Source organism: Microtus oregoni, unplaced genomic scaffold (assembly GCF_018167655.1).
Source record: "Microtus oregoni isolate MIOR12 unplaced genomic scaffold, Mior012 000036F_ref0000092, whole genome shotgun sequence".
NCBI lineage: Eukaryota > Metazoa > Chordata > Mammalia > Rodentia > Cricetidae > Microtus > Microtus oregoni.
In genome coordinates, this window is record NW_024543095.1 from 9,496,632 (window position 1) to 9,516,401 (window position 19,770).

General features: G+C 42.5%; 2 protein-coding genes across 4 annotated transcripts in view; one reads left to right on the forward strand and one right to left on the reverse strand.

Moving 5' to 3' along the window:
• Window positions 1-9,725, reverse strand: part of Heatr5b (HEAT repeat containing 5B) — a 76,173-nt gene extending 66,448 nt beyond the window's left edge. Inside the window, exons 1-6 of one of the 2 annotated variants that reach the window (XM_041630990.1) lie at window positions 9,639-9,725; window positions 8,551-8,698; window positions 5,040-5,251; window positions 4,243-4,351; window positions 3,080-3,229; window positions 87-258 (exon numbers count right to left, since the gene is read on the reverse strand). In XM_041630990.1, the coding sequence (XP_041486924.1) occupies window positions 87-258; window positions 3,080-3,229; window positions 4,243-4,351; window positions 5,040-5,251; window positions 8,551-8,676 (769 nt within the window). In that variant the 5' untranslated portion in view covers window positions 8,677-8,698; window positions 9,639-9,725. Of the gene's footprint in view, window positions 1-86; window positions 259-3,079; window positions 3,230-4,242; window positions 4,352-5,039; window positions 5,252-8,550; window positions 8,699-9,638 lie in introns of those variants that run through there. The other variant, XM_041630991.1, reaches the window with a different exon arrangement.
• Window positions 9,726-9,880: 155 nt separating this feature from the next.
• Window positions 9,881-19,231, forward strand: Gpatch11 (G-patch domain containing 11). 2 transcript variants are annotated; one of them, XM_041630992.1, is made up of 10 exons: window positions 9,881-10,037; window positions 10,855-10,981; window positions 11,809-11,880; window positions 12,377-12,603; window positions 13,509-13,550; window positions 14,755-14,875; window positions 14,996-15,086; window positions 15,838-15,948; window positions 17,644-17,725; window positions 19,132-19,231. In XM_041630992.1, the coding sequence occupies exons 3-10, from the start codon at window positions 11,822-11,824 to the stop codon at window positions 19,185-19,187; spliced, it is 789 nt and encodes a 262-aa protein (XP_041486926.1). In that variant the 5' UTR covers window positions 9,881-10,037; window positions 10,855-10,981; window positions 11,809-11,821; the 3' UTR covers window positions 19,188-19,231. The 2 variants fall into 2 exon arrangements, with proteins under 2 accessions (XP_041486926.1, XP_041486927.1); XM_041630993.1 differs by having other exon boundaries at window positions 15,838-15,934.
• The last annotated feature ends 539 nt before the right edge of the window (window positions 19,232-19,770 follow it).

The following is a 19,770-nucleotide window of genomic DNA, read 5'->3' on the forward strand; positions in this document are numbered from 1 at the left end:
CCATGAGCGATAACTAACTTAGAAGAGAGCGTTTTCTAAACTTTCAAATACCTGTAATAGTCTACTGCAGGGCTAGCCAACAATACCTGTTGCCTGTTTCGGCATCAAGGCTGTAGCCATGACTGTGCCTAGAAGCTTAGACACTGCGACTCGTACCCCGTAGTTTGAGTTTTCCAGGGCCTTAAAGCAGAGGGTAGCTATGTTTTCTAGTTCAGCAGTCCACATGAACACAGCTTCATTCTGTAGTTCCAGAAGACACTGTAATTAAAAACAAGGCAAAAGGTAAGTGATAACTTATGCTCACTCCCAGAAATACACAAAGAACTGGACAAACATATGAACAGTTTTCAAAACTATGTATCAGGCAATGAAGGGAAGTCCTTTAAGAAAAAAAAACACCTAATTCCTTAAAGTAAGCCAAAACGGAACTAAAGATAGAACAGAAATCAGGGATCTAGAAAACAGAAATACAGTCTTGGGTGACTGGCTTTTAGGTTTTGGGTTTTTCCCCTATGCAACATAGGGAATTGAAGCCGGGCCACAGCCTCGTACATGTAAAGTAGAACTCACTGCTGAGCTACAGGTCCAGCAAAACCAAAACACAACAGAAATAAAACCTAAGCCACCAATTGATCTGATAAATATCTATCTAATTGATCAAGAAAAGAAAAAAAGACATAAATTACCAAAATTAGGAAGGAGAGAAATAATAATCACTGCAGATTTACAACTTAATCAAAACTTAATAGATAACCTGAGTAATATATATTCTAAAATTGACTTTGTACTTTAAAATCTTATGCACTGATTAATTCAACCAAATATTTATGCAAAAAATAATGTTAATTCAGCCGGGCGGTAGTGGCACATGCCTTTAATCCCAGCACTTGGCAGGCAGAGGCAGGTGGATTCTCTGTGAGTTTGAGGCCATCCTGGTCTACAAGAGCTAGTTCCAGGACAGGCTCCAAAGCTACAGAGAAACCCTGTCTCAAAAAACCAAACAAATAAATAAATAAATAAATGCTAATTCTATATAAACTCTTCCAGAAAATTGAAGAGAACTTTCAATTATTCCATGAAGTCAGTATCTGCTAAGTCCTGAAACTTCATGAAGACATTCTGAGAAGAAAACCATGGGGCTGAAGAGATGCCTCCACGGTAAAGACCACTTATAAGAGGATCCAGGTTCAGTTACCAGCACCCCCTCGGTGGTGACAGGTACCAGCTTGGTACCAGGACAGCTGTTCCACCACAGGTACCAAGCATGCATCTGGTGCACATACATACACACAGGCAAAAACTCTTACATATAAAATAAAAATAAATAAATATTTTTAAAAAGAAACAAAAACTTACACTAACATCCCTCAGGGACAAAAATACAAAAATATCAGGCAAACATTTCGTCACTCTAATACAATATCCAAAAGACCAGCACTCCTAGTGCTAGGGAGGCTTAGGCATAAAGATCTCAAGTTCAAGGTCATCTAGAATTTCACAGTGAGACACTGCCTCAAATCAAAACAAAACAAACGAAAAGGGTGATATAACATAACCAAGTAAAGTAATCCTAGAAATACAGCTGGTTAAAATTCTAAAACTAATCAATGTGATCTACATTAGCAGACTAAAGAAGAAAACTCTATGATCATTTCCATAGACGCTCAAAAAGTAAATACAACTAAAACCGGGGAAATCTGAAGACCAGTAGATTACATCAATATCAACGTCCAAATTGCTACTACAAAGGGAATGTAGCAAAAGTTGTAAGGATCTCTCCATGTTTCTTATAGTTGCATATGGGCCCACAATTTTGGAAGGCTGTGGACCTTAAGATGAGGCTTAGCTAAAGGAAGAGGGTCACTGTAGAATGGGGTGCTTACAGCAGTTTTCTGTCCTCTCACTGTTCCCTGCACTACCAAGATATGAACATCAGGCACACATTAGTCCTATTACCATCCCCCGATAGACTGTACCCTAAAACCACTGTGTCCCTGCACTACCAAGATATGAACATCAGGCACACATTAGTCCTATTACCATCCCCCGATAGACTGTACCCTAAAACCACAAGGCAAGTCCTACTGCCATCCTCTGATAGACTGTACCCTAAAACCACAAGGCAAGTCCTACTGCCATCCCCCGATAGACTGTACCCTAAAACCACAAGGCAAGTCCTACTGCCATCCCCCCAATAGAGTGTACCCTAAAACCACAAGGCAAGTCCTACTATCATCTTTCCATGATAGACTAGATTCTAAAAACCACAAGACAAAACCAAAACCCTCCCCTTAAGTCAACTCACAGATTTCAAAGAAATATTCTATCTTAGGTAAAGAATATATCAATCATCTGTAAAGCACTCTCAGAACTCAGTAATGAGAGAAATTTGAAGCAATGGTCACTACTGAAATACATCTTTCTTAATATAAAATATGAATGATAAACACCTAAAGATATGCTTACCATTTGCTATTAGAGAAAGGCAGGCTAAGACTATGAGACACTCAGTCATATCTATTAGAATGACTAAAGCAAAAACTGTGATTATCAAATAATGATGAAGACGTGGAAGAATAGAAATCTCTTACAGTAACAAAAGCAAAAAGTCAGAAATTTAAACCTATACAAACACTTGAAGAAATGAGCAGTTTCTTAAAAGGTTAAACAAATCTTAGCCATTCCAAATAAAACATATTGACTCAAATAAAAGCACAGGCCCACAAAATAATCTGCACACAGATGCTCACAAAAGCTTTTTTTGGTAATAGCCAAAGGTATGTAAAGGAATAGGAAAGGTGAAGCATCCATACAATGAAAGGGTACTAAATAATAGAAAGGTATGAACTACGGAAACAGACACACATAAATCTCAAAATATCTGTACTTTCATGAAAGAAGTCACACAGCCACACAAAAGCACATACCACATACTCCCCTTCATATATAGTTCTAGAAAATATAGCTATCACATTAAAGCAAACCAAAAATGCTCATAATTTAAGAACTTTAAAAGAAAAAAAATTAACTGTTTAAGAGAAGCACCATAATGGACATTATAAACAGACTGGGCACTCACCTTGGCCACTGCACACCGGACGGCCATCGACCTGTCAGTTAGGAGGGATCGAGCATTCTTGTAAATGTCACGGTGAGAGGAAGCTGCCGCACCCCCCAATCCAGTCAGCACTTTCTGCAGACTCATTAGGATCTCACTTCGCCCTTGAGACTGAATGTGAACGTAAGGCAGACTTTAAAACCACATTGTCAAATGAATCCCATTATTTAATTAGAACCCACTAAGATATAACAACTCTTGGGGCCAATTATCTTATCTCCAAATTGTGACAGTGAGGAAAAGCAGTGGATTAGGAATTCCACAAAGTACCCGAACTGTAAGACTAAGTATTGACATCATCTGAGAAGTCAGTTCTCCTGGACTGGAAATGAGACTACAAGCTGGGGACACAGGTTAGAGACAGAGCACTCACCCAGGTTGTGCTATGCCCTGAATTTATTCCCAAGTAAACACATAAAAAATTATATCCGAGTCTTGAGCTTAGTCTACATTTTGTCTATCAGACATTGATAAGTGATCTACAGCCAAACTGACACGACAAAACAGAACAATTTCACTTGATATCATCATCAGTTTAAAATTCTGCACCCTTCAGAAACAAATGTTAAGTCTTCAACCCCTTTACTCGTGACTATGACTGCAAACAAGGTAACTGCAGTTGAACACAAAGATGATGTCATATGGAGTAGGTGGCCCACAGCTGGGAAAGGCCAGAGTTTCTCGCAACCATTAAATCTAGGAAAGAAGGCACAGCTCTCCCCTAGAGCCTGTGGAGGAAAGATGAGCCTGTGACCTTTGATCCCTGGGTGCCAGAACTGTGAGCAAGAAGCCTCTGCTGTTCTATAATGCACAGTGTACAGCAATGGATTATGGCAGACACATGAAACTGATACATTAGCTGTGACACAAAAAAGAAAAATGCCAAAAAATATAAAATGGCGATTGAAAAACAGAATTAAGTAAAAAGTAATAGGTAAGCTTACTCGTTTAAAAACCATTGGAATCCCCTCCAAAAATTGAGAAAACAGACATTAGAAAAAAGGAGACATGGCAATCTGAAATCACTGTCCTGATAAGCAACATGAGGACCATAGTAACGGAATAAAACATCTGTAATATTACATGTCATGAGTAAGGCATCAAATACTTGCTGTAAAACTTACCTCTGCACTTTTCAGAGATTTCAACAGATTGTTCACTGTTTCTGGAAATGCACTGCCCAACATCCTTCCCATCTTCTCATAAAATGCCCCAACACAAGCCACTGCTGCCCTGTAAAACGGTCTCAGTGGTTAGTAATACAATTTCTGGGCTGTCAAGAGGGCTCAGTGAGTAGAGGCTGTCAAGCCCGATGTTCTGAGTTCCACTTCCAGGACCTACAGCGTAAAGAGCACTAACTCCCACAAGTCCTCTGACCTCCACACACAAAATATAGTGTGCATGTGTACACGCACACACACACACGCACACACACACACACATATACAAAAGGTTTAAAGACAATTCATTATACGTTTCTGATTTTCAAAAATTAATTTGTATTTAATCTAAACATTTTAGGCTCAACTTAATCTACTCATCAGTAAACTTGTAAGCAAAATGGTCTCTACTTCGACGTTGCCTCTCTAGTGCAAACGCAGTTCAATGAGCAGGAAGGTCTGGATTCCAAAATCATTTCATTTCTTTAACTGGCTGGACTGGGTCAGCAGACTAGTCTTCCCCATTCCTAAGTCTTTTCTTTCCATCTTAGACACCACTGCTGACACCATGTCAATTCTCCCAGCTATGTCCAAAGTCTCATGGGATGATGCACATGAGGAAACCCAGCCCCTTCCTCAGATCTAGTTAGAACTTCCTGTCAGTACAATGCCTCAAGTTCCACCCACTGGGGTCTTTATGATAGGGAGTCCCTAAATCATCTAGAAAAAGAGCACGCCGGGATTCCTGTAAGTGTACTTACAGCTTTGTTGGTAAGTAGGCTGCAGTGTCATCCTTACTTCTGATAATGTCGTTACATTTGTCTAGTGTTTGGAAAACTGTGTAAGTGTCCCCAATGCTATAAAGGGCTGCAAGATTCTTAGCTAACAATTTCCGAGTAGGTGGTCCAGGAGAGCTGCTTATTAATCCAGTTAATTGTTCAACAAGTTTCTTCTGTTTTTCTTTTACGTCTGTCTGTTATTTAAAAAAGAAAAAGAACATCATATTTTTCCTTGTACCCTTATTACTTAGTAGTCAAAAATACTTAACATGTATAATGGCTCTAATAATTAAAATCTGTATTCACTAAGCATAACTCATACATGAAAACTTTTATAAAAATGAAAACTTCAGTAAGAAATGATCCACTCTTTCCTAGATTAAATCACTAGTCCCCTTTATTGTCCAAAAGTTTCATTTCAACAAAAGAGATTACTGTGTGAACCAGTTCCAGATCAACTTAGGAAGTGAAATCATATACTAATGTTTGGATGACTGATATCTAAGGTTTTCCCTTGAAAGGTCAGATACAGTTGTCCAAAAAGTTAGGGGCTAGTAAAGGAAACCAAAAGAAATTTAGAGATCTAAGCAACAGAACATAATTCCCAGATCCACACGTAATCACTATCTAGTCAGTATCTAGAATTCACTCATTCTTTGGAAGGAGGTGAGAGGTCCTTGGACTCCCCACAGGGCAGGGAACTTGGTCTGCTCTTCCTGCTCTTTGGGCTGAGGAGAGAGGGGGACTTGATTGGGGGAGGGGGGGGATATGGGAGGCGGTGGCAGGGAAGAGACAGAAATCTTTAATAAATAAAATAAATAAATAAATAAAACAAATAAATTTAAAAAAAAGAAATGCAATGCAATTACTACAAGCCATGTACTACTCTAGGCGCTGAATACAACAGGGAAGAAAACAAAGTCTAGATCTCATGAAACTTACATTCTGGGGGGAGGGACAGGATATAAATACATGAATGGTATGAGTGCTTACTATTAAATATATTAATTAGGAAAACATCTCTCTCTAATGTGAAGTGGTGAGCTATGCAGCTATCCAGGAGAACATTCCAGGGAGTGGGAACAAGACCTACAACGTTTGCAAATGAAGTGTGCTTAGCACACCCGAGGACGGCAAGGTCAGGATAGCTGGGATGAAGTAGGAGAAAACAGTCAAAAGACGAAGTCAAAAGAACCCAGACGATCACACTGAAGAACATTCAGTTTATTCTGAGAGAGCGCTGTAATCTAAATGTTTCACCCAGTTAACTCTGACTGCGGAAAGTGCGGTTGCTGAACGTACAAGGCAGGAGCAGGGTGTGCAATTAGAAAGCTATTGCAACAACCCAGAAGAGAGACACTGGAGAAGCAGGCGGTTGCTAATCAGCATGATAGAGGGTTTAACAAAGAAGTAAAGGACGATTTTAAAGATTTGGGAAAGGATAAGTTTGAAAAAGAAAATCACTACTTTGGTTTAGATGTGTTAGCGTTAACTCTGCGGTGTGTGTGTGTGTGTGTGTGTGTGTGTGTGTGTGTGTGTAGAAAGGGGGGAGGAGAAAGGACAGAAGAGGGAATCCCATGCTGCCCTTGAATTTACTGTGCAGCTGAGGACGACTGTGAACTTTTGATCCTCCTGCATCCACTTCCCAGGGGCTGGGATTATTGCTGTGGGCCGCCACATAAAATTGTTTTATGTGTGCTAGGAATTAAATCCAGGACTTTTTGCATGAGGCGAGTGCTCTGCCAACTGAGCTACATAGGAGCCCATGAGCTTTCTTCTGAAAGGTGGGTATCTGAAATGGGGGTAGAAATCCTAAGATTAGCTATCACTAAAGAGTAACACTGACGACTCTCACAACAAAACAACGTGAGTGTTGAGTATTTAACGCAGAGGATCAGCTATGTGAGATGATGGGAAAGGACCAAATAAAACAAGTCCTGACTATTGATTTGAATAATTTGAGTTATGTGATAACTTGGAAAAAACTTTTCAGTGGAAGGAAGACAACAAAGGTTCAGTTGCAGAAGATTTAAGAGATAAGTGAAATTTCCAGTTAAAGGTTACAAGGGAATCCATGCATTTACTGTCTTTATGGCAATTAAAGTGATTCTACCAGGCAAGAACAATAGTATCAGAGCACAAGTTTATAACAGCCACGACAATAGCAAAAGAACCCAAGCACAGCCTAGGATTCCCAACAGAGAAAACAAAAAGAAATTAAGACACAAATTACTCCAACAGTTCATGGTTTTAAGGCCTGGGTGCCTTTTGAGGTTAGACTAAATCTTCACCTGGAAACAAAAGCAATGACTGGGCCGGGCCATGGTGGTGCACGCCTTTAATCCCAGCACTCGGGAGGCAGAGGCAGGCGGATCTCTGTGAGTTGGAGACCAGCCTGGTCTACAAGAGCTAGTTCCAGGACAGGCTCCAAAACCACAGAGAAACCCTGTCTCGAAAAACCAAAAAAAAAAAAAAAAAAAAAAAGCAATGACTGGTTGATAGTCTAAAAGGGTGTACAGGAGAGCACCCATCATGTCCAGCATTTCATCACTCAGGCAGCTAATGCAGGAAGACAGCAGCTTGTTTGAAGCCAGTCTGGGAAACACAATGAGTCCCAGGCCAGCCATGTATAACTAATAAAAGCCTGTCACACCAAGTAAAGTCAAAGCCAAAAAAAAAAAAAAAAAAAAAAAACCCACAAAATCTTCTACGCTTCTCTCCTCATTTTAGAAGAAGGCTAGAGGCTTGTTTTCTGAAAAAACAGTTAGACAGGACAACTCTGGACAAGAAGGCATCAGGCACAACTGTGGAATGAGGTCACTGTACTAAAAAAGGAATTAAGTGAATATTTACATACTGAGTGTTGAAGCCTTCAGGCTCCCCATCCCAGTCTCTCAGTCTCTCAATCCTAGACAAGTAACCACATCTCCTCCAGACACTAGAGTAGAAAAGTATCTACTAGGGAACAATCAGTCAAGAGGAACAAACTAACACAGTAAGGACAGGACTATCCTATCTGACATTCCGCCAACAAAATTCACCTTTTCCAGAACACCTTCTATGACTCACTTTTAAATCTGAACCAAGTTCTCATTTGAGGAACACATCTAATGCTTAAAAAATAAACAAAATATGAACAAAACAACCTTGCATCAAAGAGTCTGTGTAGCAAGTAGAAGAAACAGTAAAAGTCTCTTTTAAGTCCCCAGAGAGAACATGCAGACACTGGAATCGCAGGCATCACAGAGACCACTTCTAGGCACTGATGACTATGAGTGACACCAGCCACAGAGACATCTTCTTCTCCCCGTCACACTAAGCTGAGATATGAAGGTCCCAACATGCAGGATTTAGTCAGGGTTTGGGTTTTGTTGCTGATCAAAAGAAAGATAAACTAGAAATTCCTGACGTGAGTGACTCATAACATTTTCAAAGCATGATGCTTAAATTTTCCTTTATATTAATCTCATGGGGGTAGGGGAGCAATACCTACCTTGTTGGCAGCAACTAGGACTTTGTCAAGAAATCTTAACCATTCAAAGATAAACACTGGTCTCTTTGCTTCGGTGATTTGAGCCAATGCTTCTTCATTTAGCAATAAGCTGTGAGCTAACTCCATTACTGAAGTTCTTAATTCACACCTTAAACAGATTAGATAAAATTAAAAAAGAAGTGCATGTAAGGAATTTTTATTTATGTGTAGGACTGTTTGCCTACATAAATGTATGTGCACCACGTGAGCCTGCTGCCCACAGAGTTCAATCAAAGCAGGTGTTAGCTCCCTGCAACTGGAGTTAGAGATGGTTTTGAGGCACCATGTGGGCCCCGGTCCTTTTCAAAAGCACCAAGTGTTCTTAACCACTGAGCCATCTCTCCAGTCCCCACATGTAAGGATTTTTAAATATTAAATGTCAAGTCTCATAAATGCAACCACTAAGATAGGGAAAGAAAGTACGGTTTCACTTCTCATTATTTCTTATTTGTTCAATATAACTTCTTTGACACACAGCCTGAGAGAACCAATTTTGAGAAGACAACGGAAGAACCAAAACTGGAGATGAGAATGGAACGCAAGGAAAATGGAAATACTGCAAAAAGGCATTATTCCCGGTAATTCATTCTACCATGAGAACCCCTAAGCAAGAAGCTCACGCCTCTTGGCGAGCTTTCTCCGTCCCCGGCTGACTGTACCGGCACCTTTACCGGTCCCTGGCTACCAGGGTCCAGGATAATGACCCCAGGCTTCCGACAGGCGAGGGGCGGGGCTTCGCAGTAGTAGCGTCCGAGACAACCCCTCGGCCCGAAGATGCAGACCCCGACTGCTCGGTGTCTCGGTGCACCCCGCTGCTCCGAGGGTCGCGACAGCTTAGGGCCTGAGGAAAACGCGAGTCGGGGTCGCGGGGACGCCCCAGGATGTCAGCTTCCCGTCGCGGGGGTCCCCGAGCTGTCAACCCCACGAGGCTGAGGCTCTCGGGCCTTAAAACTGCAACTCCCTCCTCAGCCCTCGGCAAACGTCCCGCGGCACAGGGATCGCGGTGCACGTCTACCAGCAGGCTTTGACAGCGCGCGGAGCCGCCTCACCTCCTAGTCTAGCAAGAGCGGAGGCAGCTGAGCTCCGCCGGCAGAAGTCACGGCGGACGGACCCGGATGCCCCGCCTCTCAAACGCCTGCCAGCAGGAAGAGGGAGGAATACGCAGGCGCAGAACGCTGGTCACGCGCACGCGCACTCTTCGCGCTCTCTTAACCCCGCCCACCCGCAAGTTTCCGAACGAATCCGCTGTCAGAAACAAGTGGGATGAAACTCTGCGGGGCCCCGCACGAAATTGGACGGCGCATGCGCAGCGCGCTGGGGGTCGAGGCGGTAGAGCTGCGTATTTAGAGTCTGCGGACGCCCAGAAAATTTTGACTGAGGTCGGTGCTAGTTGGCTGTGACTGCCCATCACGACATCAGCAGCGCCCCATCCGTGAGTGGTCGTTTTGGTGAGTCGCGGCAGGCGGGAGGGAAGGACCAGCGATGCTCGAGACAGCCATAGGAAAGAGGTAGCCCACCTCCGTGTATTAAGTAGCCCTTGCTTCAAACTACCGTACCCTTTGCCCAATAAAGAATAAGCCTGCACCTATAATATTCCCGTTGAGAAAACGGTTACCCATTCTTTAGGTGCATAAGCAAAGAGCTTCACATTATCTTTCACACACAGCTACCTCCAACCCATCCACAAATGCTGTATGATGTCCCCTTAGGTAGACCACCTCGCTGCTGGGACTCTTAAGGGATGGTCCAGCATCGTTGCCTGGGTTTTCTGTCCATCTCCTTGTGAAGTTTATGCTTATGTTTGAAGGGAGTGGATGACGCCGGTGTATATTGTCCTCTTAGCAAGAGAGCTTTCACACTTGAGGACCTAAATTCCTTATTCCACTCCTTAAAAGTAATTTAACTTCCTCACCAATAGTAACTAACTTCCTCAAAATGTGTCTATCGGTGACATTGCGATACCTGGGTGTAAGTAACTGTGATGAGGTATGAACATTGTAACTATCAGATGTAATAGCTAAAAGGGAGCACTTTCAAAGTAACCTGTAATACCTTGTACTTTGTGTGTTTCATGTTCTGAGACAGGGGCTCCACTGTGCAGATCATGCTGCCATCAACTCCAGTACACCAAAGGGCCACCGTGTCTGACTGTGGAAATGTTCCCCCTAAAAATAATTCGATTTGGGCTAGAGATTTAGCTCAATGGTAGAACGCTTTCCTTACACCCAGCTCAGCGATGACAATTATAGCCTCGTTCTGTTTCAGGAGCAAAATCACCAAGACCTGTATTCTCTGTGGCTGCGAACAAATCATGTAGCTGGATTGAGCCTTAATTTTTCCAGCTGGAAAGTGGAGCTAACTGTTCATATCTACTGAGCTGTTGATGAGCTAGGTGAGTATTAGTTGTTACGTGTAAACATGTCTATATTCAGTCTGACTCACCTCAGGCTTCCCAGATGGCTTCCTGATTTGGCTCACACATTTGTGCCTCAGATCCTTCCACATGGATGCTCCAAAGAGCTTCTTGACTGCTCCCCTGTGTGGCCACAGGCTTGATTCAGTTAATCCATGCTACCAACTTTACAGAGTGCAGTGTGCGGTATGACCCAAAAGTCAATCTCAGACTCAAAATCCTGTTGGTTACACGAATGGCTCAATATGGAGAGTGCACAGAGTTATCAAAAAGCCCAGAGGCAAGATTTAATAGGAACCGACCATCTTGGAGAATACCACATGATTATATGCGTGTCTGTCCGGAGAATCACAAGTTCCAAGGCCATCTTGGACTGCATCGTGAGTTCCAAGCCAACCTGAGATACAGCATATAGTGTGGTCCGGTCTCAGGAAAGAAACAAAAAAAAAACAAAGCAAGAGTGTTTACTTCTGTGGTGTTTTGAATTCGTATGGTACCAGTAGACGCGTATTTTTGAATACTTGGTCTCCAGTTGGAGGACTTGTTTTGGAGGGATTAGGAGGTGGGCCTTGCTGGAGGTAGTGAGTCACTCCAGGGGCTTTGAGGTTTCAAAAGCCCACACCATTTCCAGTTAGCTATTGTTGGCTTGGCTGCTTCTCTGTTGCTAGGACGTAGAGTGCTGAAATTCTCTATGTTTGTGCACAAGGGAGCATCATGTAGCATTGCCTCTCTCTCTGGTTGATTTCCATCATGGTAAACTAAAATGATAATGATAATACTTTTGCTTTGTCCCATTTGATCTGTAGGCAGTGTTGTCATATGAAGTTGAACATGGCAGAAGAAGAGGATTACATGTCAGATTCCTTCATTAATGTTCAGTAAGTAAATGTGTATACCTAATATGATGATATGCAAAAGGCATCTGTAGACTATAAAATAAGGACAGTGTTTGGGTGATGGTACCGTAATCATGTGTGCTGTTTTGAGATGGGATCTGTCTTATGTAGCTTAGGCTGCCCTCCGGCTCACTATGTAGCTGATTCCCCTGCCTCTGTTTCCTAAGAGCTGAGATTGCAGGTGTGTACAAAAGCCATGCCTAGCTGTTATAGCGCTGGGGGTCATACTCAGGCTGGCTAGGACTACACAGAGAAACCCTGTTTGGAACTCTCCTCCCCCCAGGAAAAATCAGTCTTCCTATTTCATGGATAACATCCCATGTGTCCTTACAAAGAGAACAGGAGCTTTCTCCTCTCTTTTGGTACTAACCATTTTACTTCTGCTCTTAACCATCTTTGGGTACCCTCTTCTGTCTTCTGTCAGAGTCAAGAGAGAAAACTTCCTACCCTCGCCTACACTGTTGCCTTTCTTTTTCAGAGAAGACATCAGACCAGGCGTGCCAATGCTGAGGCAGATCCGAGAGGCCCGTCGAAAAGAAGAAAAGCAGCAGGAAGCTAATCTGAAAAACAGGCAGAAGAGTGTGAAAGAGGAAGAGCGGGAAAGACGTGACATCGGGTTGAAGAATGCACTAGGCTGTGAAAACAAGGGATTCGCTTTGCTCCAAAAGATGGGATACAAGAGTGGCCAGGCTCTGGGCAAGAGCGGTGAGTTGGACGTGGAAGTGGCTCAGTGTTCTCCCGCTCAACTGCAGTGTGCTGATGGAGACCCAAGCTGACAGTACCTTTATTTACCAAAAAGTAAAACAACTTAAGTTTCTTAGCATCTTTGGTGCTAGCAGTCCTTACAGAGTTGTCTGCTCACGGCCCTCTTAAACGCCACACATGCCGACACAAGCTGCTTACCATCCCACCGCCGCCTCAAAGGCACTGGCAGGCGGCTGACGAGGGGAGCAGTGAGGAATGGGTGCAGGCGATGGGCAGAGAAGCACAATGATCACACTGCAATGAAGCAACTTTGGGGACCATCATGGGGCTCTTCTCGGCTTGCTCTGTGCCCATGGCAGCCATCCGACTGACCTTCCAGTTGGAGGAGCTGTGTTCCCCTTTGGGAAATCACACTGCTTATGAAGATGTAGTGGCTGTAAATTGTGGCTTCGGTTTGCTTTTTTTTTTTTCCTCTATTCTAATCACTTTGATTTTTCATATAGGAAGGGTGTTTCCTTCTGAGATTGTTGCCCACTAAGACTGTTGTGTCCCTAATATCACTTCCTAAAATGGCATATGTGCACAGGAGAGGCAGAGGCAAATGGATCTCTGTGAGTTCAGGGCCAACCTATCTATATAGTGAGTTCCAGGATAGTTACAGCTATGCACTGAGACCCTGGTCACAAAAATAGATGCTAGATAGAGAGGTAGATAGGAGGTATTTGAAATTAGGAGAGGTAATAGCTGAGAAAGAGAGCATTAGTTTGCAGAATTCAATTTGCAGTGTCATTGAGACTGGGAGGGGATATACAGAGAGCATTGTAATGTTACATACCTCTCTGACTGACCTGAACTTGGTGGTAAGTAAAATATTTCTAATCTATGTTTCTTTTTTCTTTTTTTAGGAGATGGCATTGTTGAACCAATTCCTATCAATGTCAAAACAGGTATATATAATCTTATTAGTATATTAAGTAACAATAACTTAGATTGGTTTGCTTACTATGTTTTGTGATGGTGTTCTTGTATTTGGCTATCATAGAAAGCCTATGAAATAGTAAAATGTTAAACTTTAAATTTTTTTTTGTTTTGTTTTTTGAGACAGGGTTTCTCTGTAGCTTTGGTGCCTGTCCTGGAACTAGCTCTTGTAGACTAGGCTGGCCTTGAACTCCCAGAGATCCGCCTGCCTCTGCCTCCCAAGTGCTGGGATTAAAGGCGTGCGCCACCACCGCCTGGCCACTTTTAAATATTTTTAAAGTTGTTTTTATAGTAAAAAATTTTAAAGTATGTTTTGGTAAAATAGAAGTCATAGAATATAAAATTTAGCCAGCCTGGTCTATAAGAGCTAGTCCCAGGACAGGCTCCAAAGCTACAGAGAAACCCTGTCTCAACAACAACAACAACAACAAATATATATATAATTTAAATCATAAAAAATATAAGGGAGCCAGGAATAGTCATTTGTAGTTATACATCTGTAATATCAGAATTTAGGAGGAAAATGGAGATGTGGAGGCTAGCCTGAGCTACATAGTGAGGCCTGCCAAAGAGTTAAAGATGAAGCCCACTGATAGACCATCTGTTCATCCAGTCCATGGCCCTGCTTCTGATCCCAGCACCACAAACCGGGGGGCATTTTTACAACTGCGGAGCGCAGAACACCTTTTTTGTCATCTGTAATGTTATCAATGGCATTTCTTAGTGTCATTCCTTGGATTAATTGAAGAGAAAACAAGCATACATTTATGAAAGTATGATAGTTGATACTATTTTCCTGATTTTTATTTTATTTATTATTTACTTATTTTGTTTTGTTTGAGACAGGGTTTCTCTGTAGCCCTGGCTGTCTGGAACCCACTCTGTAGACCAGACTGGCCTTGAACCCAGAGACCTGCCTGCCTCTACCTCTACTGAGATTGAAGGCATGTGCCACCACTGCCCAGCTCCTAATTTTTAAAAATATGTGTATCATTAGTGTTTTGAATGAGACTCTGTGTTTTCTGTTGCCGTTTTAATGAAATAAGCTTGGATAATTATATTCAAGTGAGAACTGCATTTAATTTCTTAAGTATTTAAATTGTCGTGTTTTGAAGTTTAAATAAAAATGAGTAAGTTCTTAAATTCCTCATCAGAAATTTTGTCTGTGACCAGGAAAAAGTGGCATAGGTCATGAGTCATTACTAAAACGGAAAGCAGAGGAGAGGCTGGAAAACTACAGGAGAAAAATCCACATGAAAAACCAAAATGAAGAAAAGGCTGCCGAGCAGTTCCGGTAAAGCGTTTTCTCTGAACTGGTTCGAATCCCCTTTATTATTCTCGGTGTTCCTTGGTGCTGGGGTATATAAAGCAGTTAGAGAACAGGGACCTTACTATACAACCCTTCTTTACTTAGGGCGCGACTGAAAAGTAGGCAGGATGAGCTGAGGCTCGAAGGCGACCTGAGAAGGAGCCAGCGAGCTTGCCAGCAGCTGGACACCCAGAAGGTAGGTGGGTAGCTCCTTCCAGTTTCCTAGAGTTTTTGGTACCTGCATGATTTGGTTTATGTTTTTGTTTTTGTGACTTTTTTGAGTTTTGGTTTTTTGAGATGGGGGGACTCCATGCCTTAAAACTTCCGTTTGATGTGTACCACCTGTTGTGGTTACCAACACCCTAATGGCTGACTTACTCCAGGTCCTGAGTTGTCTGCTAAGTGTCATTACTCAGGCCTGGAATGTATAGAAATTCTGTTCCCCATGTTTGACTAACCAGAATAACCTAAGTTTAGTCCATACTTATCGCTCTGTGTATCTGTTGGGAATTTAAGGTGGAATGCTTTCATTTCAAGTAGGAGTCTTTTAAAATCGTTTTAAACAAATCTTTGCCTTTACAAAACACAGTGAGTGGTATCGAAACAAAATGACTTCACTTAAACATTAGTATGGTTTCTATATAAGTAGCCGGGAAGAATGTCCTACTACACTGTATTTTCGTGAGATTTTATCTTGCATGTATTTGCTGACACGTAATGACTTCCTAGCTTACATGTATAGCTTTCTACCCATCACTCATCTTTCCTGCTTGACTGACAAAATTCTAATTGCCCTTTCAGTCATCACAGTTCATGGCCTGGTCTTTACCAGGAAATTGCACTCAGTGGATATTAATTGGAAGGACAGATTCATGTTAACACAAACATAATTAAGACACCACAAGTATACTTAGCTGCATTTTACAAGAATAATTCTGCATTTTCAGAATATTCAGGTTCCCAGGGAGGCATGGTACTGGATAAGGCCTGAAGAGGAGACTGAGGAAGAGGAAGAGGAGGAGCAGGATGAAGACAAATACACGAGCGAGGATTTGAGTGTATGTCTGGGCGCCATTGTCTTCTCATAGCAGGAGTCTTGGCCTTGGCACTGTTAGCACCTGAAGTGGGTAACTCTTTGCCATGGGCAGCATGACAGGATGTGTAACAGTAATACTTGGCCTGAGTCCTGTCACCTGACTAGGTGCAGGGATGGAGAAAGGACAGACACAAAGATACACATACAGGAAAACTAGGATCAGGTTGGGTGTGCTCCCTCTGATGGGGAGTACCTACTAGCCCAGCAGTCTTGAACGACAGTGTGTTCATTAGGAATAGCACTGGGGGAGGAACTGACTGGTCTTGATGGGAAGTTTCTCTAGGCAAGCAGTCTCAGGCGGTGACATACCAGAGGAGGAAGCTGCAGTTGCCGGGTGAAACTGGCATCTGGAGGATGGAGACCAGCTATGCTGCTATGTAGGCAACAGAGAAGCCTTGATTGGATGTGTATCGCATGCATTAGCATGCCATGTCGAGTCTCCAGTGCCTCAGCCCCGCAGGAGTGGCAGAGAGGAGCAGCTGAGCGTTCCTCAGGAACCCGGGAATGGGCGATTATAAATGATTGATCAGGGTGTACAAACTGGCAACTGCAGCTTGGCACCCGAAAAGTGTTCCCCAGCATTGCTGTATACCACCATCCCCCTCCCCCCCCCGGGGGAGAAAAGTTACCCTGCGGTGAGAGTTACTAGCCCCAAAATAAAATTTCATATAATTCTCCATTTCACTGTAGTTTACTGAAAATTACAGATTAGCTGCAAATTTTAATGATTTCACTTGGCTTTGTTTCCTGTTAAATTTCTAAAAGTGATCCTAATGTGTACCTCATCCATTCCCCAAACAGAACAGCCAGAAGGAAGCACAGGGTGGAAGAAGGTAACTTAGTGAGCGAAGGCACCTGCTGCCGAGCCTAACAGCCTTAGTTCTAGCCCCGGGACTCACGTGGAAGGAGAGAACCGACTCCCAAATTTTCCTCTGACACACACTGCCAAGCACCTGAGACCATATACACATATGCACAATTAACTTCTAAAATGTTATTATTCAGGAGCAAGTGACAGTACTCCTGTAGTTACTTGAATATGGAATTTTCCTAGGTAGTAGTCACAGCCTGGAGCACACATGTATGGCTTAGCTGAGCTCTCTGAGGAATGTGGCTGAAGGAGGCAGTCCTCCATCCCTTCAGCGGAGGGACAGATTTCCTTGAAAGTAAAAGAGGTATTTGAGAATCCTAATTATCACTGGGCACAGTGGCTACTCTGGTGTTCCATGATGTGCCACTCAAAGTGGATGTTCCTGCTGGGCATGATGGTGCACACCTTTAATGCCTGCACTCAGGAGGCAGGAGCAGGTAGGTCTCTGTGAGTTCAAGGCCTGCCTGGTCTATATAGCACCTCCAGTTCAAGAGTCCATGAGACCCTGTCTTTTTTAAAAAAAAAAAAAAACAAAAACAAAAACCCAGCAACAAAACCTCATCACAGAGCTAGCCAGAAGATGATTCCTTTTTTATGTTCATCAGTTGTCTCTTGTGGACAAGTGGTTAGTCAGCTGAGACATGCCCAAATATATCACCTCTGCTCTGACACCTTGAGTAATTGTTTGAGAGTGTACCAGAAGAGTTTAAGCCTGGGCCTGAACTGAGATTCAGGAGCCGAGGTTCTGGTCGACGCAAGCACTGACGCCCCTGTGTCCTCTGTCAGGTGCTGGAGAAACTGCAGATACTCACTGGCTACTTACGAGAAGAACATCTGTATTGCATTTGGTGTGGGACAGCCTACGAAGGTGAGAAGATGATTTATGCTTTAGAAATACTGCCCGTGAATGCTTGCTTGTTTGTGATGAAACCTGCATGTCTTATTTATTCCATTCAAATAGCAGTGTGGGGCCGGTGCTAAAGAAATACTGACTATAGAAATACTTCAAGTTTTTATTAGAATTCAACACTTATTTTTTCAGTAACTAAATGTGCAAGAATTTTCACCATTTTATTACTCAAATAATTTCAAGTCTAAAGAATAACTTACAAAGGCTAGGCATGGTGGCACACACCTTTAAACCCTGCCCTCAAGAAGCAGAGGCAGGTGGATCTCTTGAGTTCAAGGCCAGCCTGTCCTACAGAGCAAGTTCAGAATGGCCAGAGCTACACAGGGAAACCTTGTCTGGAAAAAATAAAAGAAAAGAGAGAGGAAGAAAGAAAGATGGGTTGGTTTTATCTTTGTGTGTTCAAAGTTTGTATGTGAGTGCTGTGACCGCAGCTCTCTGGCACAGCAAGTCCAGCCCAACCAGGGCTACATAATGAGACCCTGTCTCAACCACCTACCCCCAGCGAAAAAAAAAGAAGAGGAGGAGGAGGAGCAAAAAAACTTGAAAATAATGATTTTTTTTTTCATGCTTTATTTTTTGGAGACTCGTTCTTTGATAGATGCTTGCATTAAAATTTTATAACTAATTTCTGTTTAGGCACACTATTGTCCTAACTCATTAAAATCAAGTCTGTTGAAATCCACTCTCTTTTTTTTTTTTATTGTGAAGAAGAAATTAGTTTAACCTTTGCCAAATATTTTTTTTTATTTATTCTTCTCTCACATATTACATCCTGACCACAGTTTCTCTTCCCTCCTCTCCCCCCAGTTCCTCTGCACAACCTTCCTTCTCCCCCAGATCCATTCCTACTTCCTTTCCCTTCAGAACAGCCTTTCCAGATATCTTAACTGAGCTGTTTGTCTCCTGTACTGTCCATTTTACCTTATTAACTTGTAATTAAGAACTTTGTATCTGAGAATGAGGATTTTTTTGTTATTTTAATCTCTTAAATTTTTATGTTGTGCCTATGGGTGCTGTGCCCACATGTCTATCTATGTACCATAGATTTTCAGATAGAACATTCAGTGTTCATGGAAGCCGGAAGCAGGCCTCAGATCCCCTGGGCTTGGAGTAGACTGTTGTTAGCCACATGTGGATGCAGAAAATGGAATCTAGATCCTCTGGAAGAGCAGTCAGTGCTCTTAACCATCAAGCCAGCTCCCCAGTCCCCTGCCCCTTATTTTTTATTATTGTTTGAATCTTTCCCTCGTTTATTTTGTAGAATAAATAACAAACATGACTGTCCAAAAATACTGCATACAATTTTCTAAAATTCCTCTAAACTTGTATATATTTACCTTTTATTTCTTCTACATAAATTACAGATAAAGAAGACCTATCTTCAAATTGCCCAGGACCAACCTCTGCAGATCATGACTGAGATTGTTCCCAATAAAGTAAAAACTATCTATGTCGGTGTGGAAAGAAGGCCTTTATGTAATGCTTGATTCTTTCAGAAGTATGTTCTACTTGGGGTAAAATTGGTCACTGGCTTGGGAAAAATTTACTGTTATTTCAGAATACAAGTATCATAGAGATGGACAATTATGATTTATGCTGGTATTGTGATGCTTGTGAGGCATCCCAACAGGTAACACGCTTAGTCACCTCTTTACTTGGGATCAGTTGAGAAATAAGCCATCATGGGAATCAGGAAATCAGTTGTCTGCCTTAGAACTTGAGGTATACTGTAATGGTAGAATGCCTGCCGAGCCTGGGCACGGCCCTGAGCTCAGTCCCAGCACCACAAGTCAGGCCTCTCAGCAGGAAGCTGAGACACAAAACACTGCCACTTTCTCTCATCAGGCTCCTTCATAGTTTGTTTTTGTTTTTCTGTTTTTGTTTTTTTACATACTAGTCCCAGTTCCCCTTCCTTGCTCTCTTCCCGTTCCCCTTATCCCCCCTCCCCACCACACCTCCCATCTGCTTCTCAGAGAGGGTAAGGCCTCCCCTGGAAAGTCAGC